Source organism: Theobroma cacao, chromosome 3, assembly GCF_000208745.1.
Source record: "Theobroma cacao cultivar B97-61/B2 chromosome 3, Criollo_cocoa_genome_V2, whole genome shotgun sequence".
NCBI classification, from domain to species: Eukaryota; Viridiplantae; Streptophyta; class Magnoliopsida; order Malvales; family Malvaceae; genus Theobroma; species Theobroma cacao.
In genome coordinates, this window is record NC_030852.1 from 2,396,299 (window position 1) to 2,404,472 (window position 8,174).

Genomic DNA, 8,174 nt, shown 5'->3' on the forward strand with positions numbered 1-8,174 from the left:
TTATTTTTTTATTTTTTTCAAAAAATATAATAATAATTTTTTAAATTAATAAAAAAATATTTTAATTTTTTTATAATTTTTATTAATGGTGTTTGTACTTTTAAGGTAAAGTGTTTATTTCAAAAATTAATAAACCTGCTTGAAACTTTTATTAAAACTTAAAGAGGTGCAAGTATTTTACCCTAGTTTATAAAAATTAACTTTGATGCAGTACAAAAATAAATGAATAAATAATAAAAACAAAAAATAATTAAATAGTTTTAAGATGTGTATCAATATTTTAAAAAAATTATTCATTTTTTATATTAGTGTCAAGAAGCAATAAAACTAATGATTGATTACGTTTTAAAATTATCAAATTTTTAGTAGAGTTTTTCTATAACAAAATAGTATAAATGCAATTAGAAAAAAATTCGAAAAAAGTGGAGTGCAAATTGTTTCTATTGGTTAATTTTTATTATCAACGAAACCTATTTATAACCAAAGATATAATTTTTTATACAAATATATAATACATTTTTTTAAATAAATATATTTATTCAAAAAAAATTTAATGTGAGATTGTGTCTTGTATTATTATTATTGAAAATATCCAATATAAAAGAATGTAAGTGTAAATTATTCGTGAATGGACTCAATAAAAACTTTAATCAAAGGTCAAGAGGGGTTTGAATACACTAATTCTTGCCCTAGTGGATTCATGAAGTAGGTTTTTCTATTTTTTTAATATAATATAGATATGTAAATAATTCTTTTTAAAAAATGTTGTAGCCCACTTGATGTCATGTTTGATTATGGTAATGGTAGACAAGTATTTTATTTTCAAATTATTTTATCTATGTGAATATATAACATTAAGCTCTTGCTTGATGTTCCTTATTAAATTATCATAAGTAGAGTATTTTTTTTATTTAAAGAAAGGAATTCAAATTCTGCTCTTTAAATAGAAAATCATATACTAAATAATGAACCAAATATTAGAGTGTAATTATAAATAAAGTATTTCATACTGAAGACTTTCAATAAAGTCATTTGATAGTGATAGCCATTAAAGAATTAATTTATTTTTTAATGTTTGATTTGTAAGAATATCAAGATATTCATGAAGTTAAAAGATAAATAAAGGGTACTTGTAATTCTATGATACACATTTGAAAATAAATTATCCAGATTCTTATTTATTTCGTTGGTGAAATTTAAATTTAGAAATTAATTAATAAATATTAGACTTCAATTATTTTCTGGTATTTAATTATATTATTAGCTTCAATAACATTTATTTAGATTCAATCCCTCTGTAGTATTGGAATGATCATTTACCGTTAATCAATAATTAATAAAATTAATGGAAATAATAATAAATGAATAAAGTGAATCACACATGACCTTTTCCTCTCATGATGGGCCTTGCCAAATGATTCCATTTTGGTATTAAATGAATTAATTTTTGCTTTTGAATTAGCCCATTCTTTACACATGAGCCCCAAAAGTTTCCAATTAAGGGGCCTGATATTTTTCCCAACCCAACCCAAAATAAACAAACAAACAAAAAATAACTTATCTATTTGTCTAATTTAATATGGCTTTTGGGTAACCTAATCTAATAGGAATGGTAATGCGTATTTAATTTTCATGTATTCAGATCAACCCGACCCATTTACATAGGATTCGGATACAGGTTTTGAGACAAATTCGGGTATCACATTTAGATATTCGATATTCAAACTATGGTCGTTTTTTTTTTATAAAAAATAACTATGACATTTGTTAGTTATTTAAGTTTTTTTTTAAACGGTGGATATTTAAATTGTTGTTTCTTGTATCTTAGAATTTGTTTATTATTAATTATGGAGAATTTTTTAGTTCATAGGTACGTTTATTAGTAAATTGTATATATCATATGAGAAATAAATTTCTTTCTTACTCGAGTTCGAGTCAAATTATCAAGTACCTATGGAATAAAAAAAACTTTAAAAATTAGGTATTGAAAGAATAGTACTTATCTAATTCTGTAGGGTTGGGTAACAATTTTCAAATATTAGTTGAGAATTTATAAGATTAGAGTACTTTGACAATTAATAAAGTTCACAGTGTGGATGCTTTTAAAAATAACAAGTACTCTATCTTTTATAATTTTTATAGTCTAGTAGTTTAAATCTTTTACAAAGAAATAGAAATGAGAGAGAAATTTAAGGCTTTGACGCAAGATAAACGATTGCAACTTTAGATCTCGGTAACCCAAATTATTTTTTATTTATTCGAAAAAAAACAAGAATTATGACTCAACTTTTAGAGGAAATATATTCATGCATGATCTATGAATCAAATACTCAATTACATTAATCTCCCATGTGATAATGTATTTGTAACTCTGGAGCTTACATAACAAGTAATGGAACCTAAATTCTTCTTATTGTTCTTAGATTTAATAACTGGAAATTTGTACAGGTAAAGCTTAGTTTTGGGCTTCATTCATTGGGAACAAGGCTAACAGCTCTGTCGGGTAGGTCTTGTGCGTCATCGAACCCACTTGCGAAATGGAATGAAACACGAATAAAGGCTCGTTTGATCAAAATTTTTGTTTTAATTGTATTTTTTGTCTTTAAATGGTTATTTTATTTTTGGTATTTTGAATAGCTTATATAAGAGAAAGAGAAGTAAAAAGAGAAAATAAATAATTTTCAATATATATATATATATAAAAGAGAAGAAATACGACCTAATTTCAAGTTGGTTATTTATTTTAAAAAATCTTTTTTCTCTTTCTCTCTTTCTCACACACACACATATATATATAAACTTAACCACTTGAGTTAAGAAAAGGGATGAAAATTTTGGAGTTTTTAAAATTTGGCATAATACTTAAAAAAATTTAAATAATTTTTTTATTTTTTTATTTCTTTTAATCAAAATTTTATATTTTTATTTTAAATCAAATAAACCCTTATGATTAACGGTTAATTAACTGTCATTAATTAAAATTTTATTTATTATTTTATATCCACATGTCGCATACATGGATGGTGAAAATGTCATTTAGATATATCATCATGTCACATTATCATCTATTATGACATATTATCATATCATGTTAGCACCACATGATAAAAATAACAAGTGATATTTTAACTAACCATAATTAATCAATCTTTAATCATAAAAATATATTTAGTTTAAAACAAAAATATAAGGATTTGATTGAACGTAATAAAAAAATAAACTTATTTCAATTTTCTTCAAAAATTCAAGAACTTCTTTAAGAATTTTGTCTTTAAATTTTAAAATCCTTTCAACTGCAACGGGAAGTTTGAATTCTAAAGTCTCGATCTTGTCTGAGTGTGCAATAGTTGCTTAAAACATGTCTTAATAGATAAGAAACCGAAACTCAAAACTTTGTCACCCTAATTGGATTTGCAAACTAAGTGTGTGGGAATGTGTTAGGGACAAAACCCTATTAACGTGTCTTCCTTGTAAATATATTTATATCCAGCAAAGAAACAAAAAATCCTTGTAAATCATTCATCACGTGCAAGTTTTGTTTTCTTTCTTTTGTCTAAACCCTTTGGTAGGGGCATAAGGTTACACTTGAAGAACAGACCTAACGTGATCAGTCAAAAAAGATGGGTAACTCACTATCCTTGTTGGATTAGATGGTCAACACTACACTCTTATGACTATAACAAAGAACAATTAGACAGATAGATATATATGCTTGTGGCACCAGTTCACTGCTTGGTAGATAAACACATTGCCTTCATTTCCACCATTAAGGATAATATAATTATCTGCCACCACCTTGAAACCTCAATTGTCATTTCAGGAACATGTTTAGTTAGAGCATCTATATCGATTTTACTTGAGCTGGAACCTTAGAAGTCAGCATTTTCACACTGCAATGGAACTTATATGAGTTATTTGGCAATCATTTTTATGAGGAATGAACTTTACCTCCTTTATATATGATACAAGGGTTTATATGGTGATCAGCTTATTTGTCCTCCCACACACCCCCCCTTCCCCATGATATTGTTTCAATGTATGAGGGATGACACAGAAAGCTACTTTAGGAACAAACTTTTTGAGTTGAGGCTTTAGTTTTTGAATGCTTAAAACAAATGATGTGGAAGCATGCAGGAAGATTTGATGGCATTTTTCAATAGTGTAGTGGGAATTAATAAGAAGACCGACTAGCTAACAACCTCCTCCACTTCTTAAGTATCAAGCCCCACTGTACTTGGATCCTTGAACTTGCCCCTATAAGTTACCTTTCCTGATCTCTCCAACTTCACCTAATACGAGACCCTAAATCTGCATTGGGGAATTATAATACACGGAAATCTATCCTTTTAGTTACTATGGGACCCTCCAGTTTGAGGCCCTTCCTCCCTCCTAGTTCATGCATGCTCCAAGAGACAAGCAAAAGACTTGGTCAAAAGGGAGTCAAAGAAGAAAGATTTTGATTGGGAAAGGGTAACAAAAGTGGCTTTAAAAGGTTCATAAGCTCTTATCATTTAGAGATGTTGGGGAACCCACGTTGCCCATCCTCTTGTGGGCATGGCTGGTCCATCTCAAGCTGTCCTCCTCCTCTTGCATCCCCCAATTTCTTGTATGCACTGCATCTGCCCCCCATTCTCTTTTTCATTTTACACTATACAACAAAATATAACTAGAAATAAATAACTAAAAATTGTTCCCTTCCCTTCCACCCCCCCTCTATCAACTTCTCTCCTCCAATCATTCACTTGATGAATTGGCAACATCCATTAGATTTCTTGTATCCTTCTATTTTGTGGGATCCCATTCATTCTTTCCCACGTGTATTTGGCAATTGGCCATGGCCTCTTCATTTGGCTTTGTAACTAGAAGAAATTTGTTGCTTCTCTAATTTGTAACGCGTATTTGCGTCAAAATCTTATTGTTTTATGGAACACCCTCTGAAAATGTTGGTGCCAAAGAGGATTAGCAGTTTCTGAATTTTTACCGACAAATGGGATTTTTTCATGACAACTTGTTCCATATTATTTGTTTGAGTTCTTGGTCCTACAAGTCCTGGAGCTAGCTTGCTTTGCTGATATCCAACAATGATAACCAGCTGGTAGTTCACCTATGGTAGATTATATAAATTTTAAACACTTACATTTGAATGATTGTACTTGGGGTTCAAATCATCATAAAGATTTCAAGAAAGAGAATATTAAGTATAGGTTTGGATGAGCAAGTTGAGATGAAATTCCATCATCAAAAAGTTAAGGCAAACAACATGTGATGCTTCTTTTCTGTTGTTTCTTCTGAAAATTGTCAAGGTTACATGTCTCTACTCAAAGCTTTTTAGATGACAGGTTGTGGGGGTATAAAGTCTCAAGACTAAAACAGTAAGTGTATCCTTGGTGCCATTTTCTATATACGAAGGCCTAAGTGCTTCTTTGAGTTATTTCCAATAGAGACGAAGGTAGAACTACAGTGGCTCAAGTTTTATGTTTTATAAAAGCTTGATTAATATGGGATGCATGAAAGCTCATGTCTGGTTTTATTTTGTTCATTTGTCGGGTTTTTTGTATCATTTCTTAATCAATTTACGATGGATTTTTCTTAATTTTTGTCATTAACTAATGTCTCATATGCAAGTGAAGTCTGTTCTGAAAGGAACTGATTAAGATTTATTTAACTAAAGTTATTAGTCATATTAAGCTCAATGTCTCAAAGTCCAAATGATTTTTTGGCTCTTTATGCTGTCATTTTGATCATCCTTACTCTACCACACAGCACTCAAGTCTAATCACGTCGATTAGTGTTTAATTAAGCTTTGCATGATATGGCTCCACTGAGAAGAATTGCCGGATTAGCAGCCATGTTTTGATCTTAATTGCGGGCTTAAATCAAAGGGAATTGACCAAAGAGACATGAAGAAAACAAGAAGAAGAAGAAACAAAATGTACTTGTAAGCTTTTCTTGTAAATATTGAATAGAATTCCAATGCTTGTGACTGGCAAATTACAAGTATAAATTTTTTCACTTATGCTAGGTACAGCATCAAGTGGGGTACACTTCTGATACTTTTAAACTTGGAAAAGTGTTGAAAAATAGAGCATCTTCATGTGTTGTAAGGCAAATTAGGTGTAACATCTAGAAGTTAAGTCAAAGAGGACCATGCTGCTGAGTGGAAGCAAGCTAGCCCTCCAACATATCCTTCTGATCTCATCAATCTATCCAACTCTTTTGCCTCCTGTGCTTTTGCCCTCTGTAATGTGATACATTGCAACCAAAAACTAATCTGTCAGATTAAATATTTACAAAAAGGAATAAAAGACTATGAGCTTTATAAAAAAAAAAAAAAACTTTCTGGGAAAGCACCTGCATTTTCTCCATGGCATCTGACTCCGAGTTGAAGTCATAATATGTGCTTGCTGCCGTCAGCTTCATAGAAAGAAACTGTAACATTTGGAAGAAAAGTAAAAAATATACATGTTAGATCACTGAAACTTTGTTAGAAACATGCATACATGCAATACATGTATACATACATACATGCATACACTGCATATATACATGCGAACATACATACATACATATATTTATATTGTATTTTGGATTGAATCATTGATCAAAAAAGTTGAATGAATCAGATAGCTTTCAACTCACCTCAACCTGATTCTGCAAGGACTGGACATAATTGATTATCTCATCCAACATCACTGCCATGCCCATGGTCTGCAGATTATCAACACAGTTGAAAATGTAAGAGAAACTTTGTTGTTTTTGCTACTTTCAATATATTACATGATGCAAATTGAGGCGGCAGAGTTTGGGAACAATTCCTTTTTCCTTGAAAAGAGAAGCATTTTACCTTGTAGCATCCTGGGACAATATCTTGCAAGCATCTTAGTCTCTCATTTATTTTCCCTCTTCTAACCTGATTGACAGAAATTGCATCATTTTCAATAGGTTGACACAGCTAAATCAATCAAAAACAGAAAAGAAATAAAGCATGAATTCCAATTTCTTGAGAAGGGAGGAGTTATCACTTATTTTTTACTCTTTTCAGCAATTTTAAATTAAGTTTTATCAGCAAAGGTTTGTACCCTTTCTGCCAAACTGTGACTATCAGTTGCTTGACCTCTTCTGGCTCTGACATGAACCACTTCTTTTGGTTTCTCCTCTCCCTTCTCATTACTTCTTGCTCTTTTCCCTCTTCCTGGATTCTGCATAACAATCAAACCAATACAAAATTGAAAAACCTTAAAAACTCTATCTTACTTATTAAAGAAAAGGCTAATTTAAACATAAGAATTGGAAATTTAAACATAAGATATACTTACATTTCTTCTCTTGATTCCACTTTCAGAAACCTGAGGAGATGATGAGTTCCCAGAACTACTTTCTGATACATCCAATGCTTTCCTCTTCTTGATTTCATGGAATTCAGTTTTAGATGTGACAGTGGGCTGAGCAACTGACACTACTGAACTCTGGTTGCTATGATGGATAAAACCTGGCAAGTTTTCCCCCCAGTTATTGCCTGGAATCTCAGGTGCTTGATTGCTGAAGAAGCTGTCATTGGAGAAAGGCAAGAAGCTTTGGAAATTCAAGGCTGAATTGTCTATGACACCTGGGCTCAGCTCAGCAAATTGGTTGAGTGATTCCATGGCGGGATCAATATCCAAGAAAGAAAATGATTGTTTAAAACTTTGAAAGTCTGATGTGAAATCAGCCATGAGCAAATTTATGAGACACAATCGTTTTTATTTTCCAAATTGCCAAATGGTTGTTTTGGATAATGAAGGAGTGGGACTAGTACTTATAGAGAGTGGGATCAGAACCTGAATATTCATGTAAAATAACTTTACAATTCTTTTTTTCCTTTAGGAAATGGAAAAGAAGAGGTGTATTTTGAGAGGACCACGTGGCAGTTTAGGCTTCTGTGATTTTGCTCCCTGGCTGGGCCCCATGTTCAGGAGATATATCCAATAATGGAATAGGGCCCATCAATAAGCTTTTGGCCCACTGATCAAGTATGAGAAATTGAACTTCTTTTACATTTTATTAAATTATTTAATAGAAATAGGGCAAAAATAGTCTAGTGGGGTTTTTCTTTTTTAAGTTTATTTTGTTGGGTTTTGATCAGAAAATTGTTTAGACTTTAGCATAGGGTCAAATTCATGCAATAATTATTGAAT

The 8,174-nt window shown here is 30.9% G+C and overlaps 1 protein-coding gene across 1 annotated transcript; it reads right to left on the reverse strand.

Annotated features, from left to right (window-relative positions):
- LOC18604139 (transcription factor BEE 3) lies at nucleotides 5,920-7,782 on the reverse strand. The gene is made up of 6 exons (XM_007036482.2): nucleotides 7,317-7,782; nucleotides 7,080-7,199; nucleotides 6,845-6,910; nucleotides 6,640-6,708; nucleotides 6,352-6,429; nucleotides 5,920-6,238 (listed from the first exon to the last, which is right to left on the reverse strand). Exons 1-6 carry the CDS (start codon nucleotides 7,710-7,712, stop codon nucleotides 6,131-6,133), a joined length of 837 nt encoding a protein of 278 aa, XP_007036544.2. The 5' UTR covers nucleotides 7,713-7,782; the 3' UTR covers nucleotides 5,920-6,130.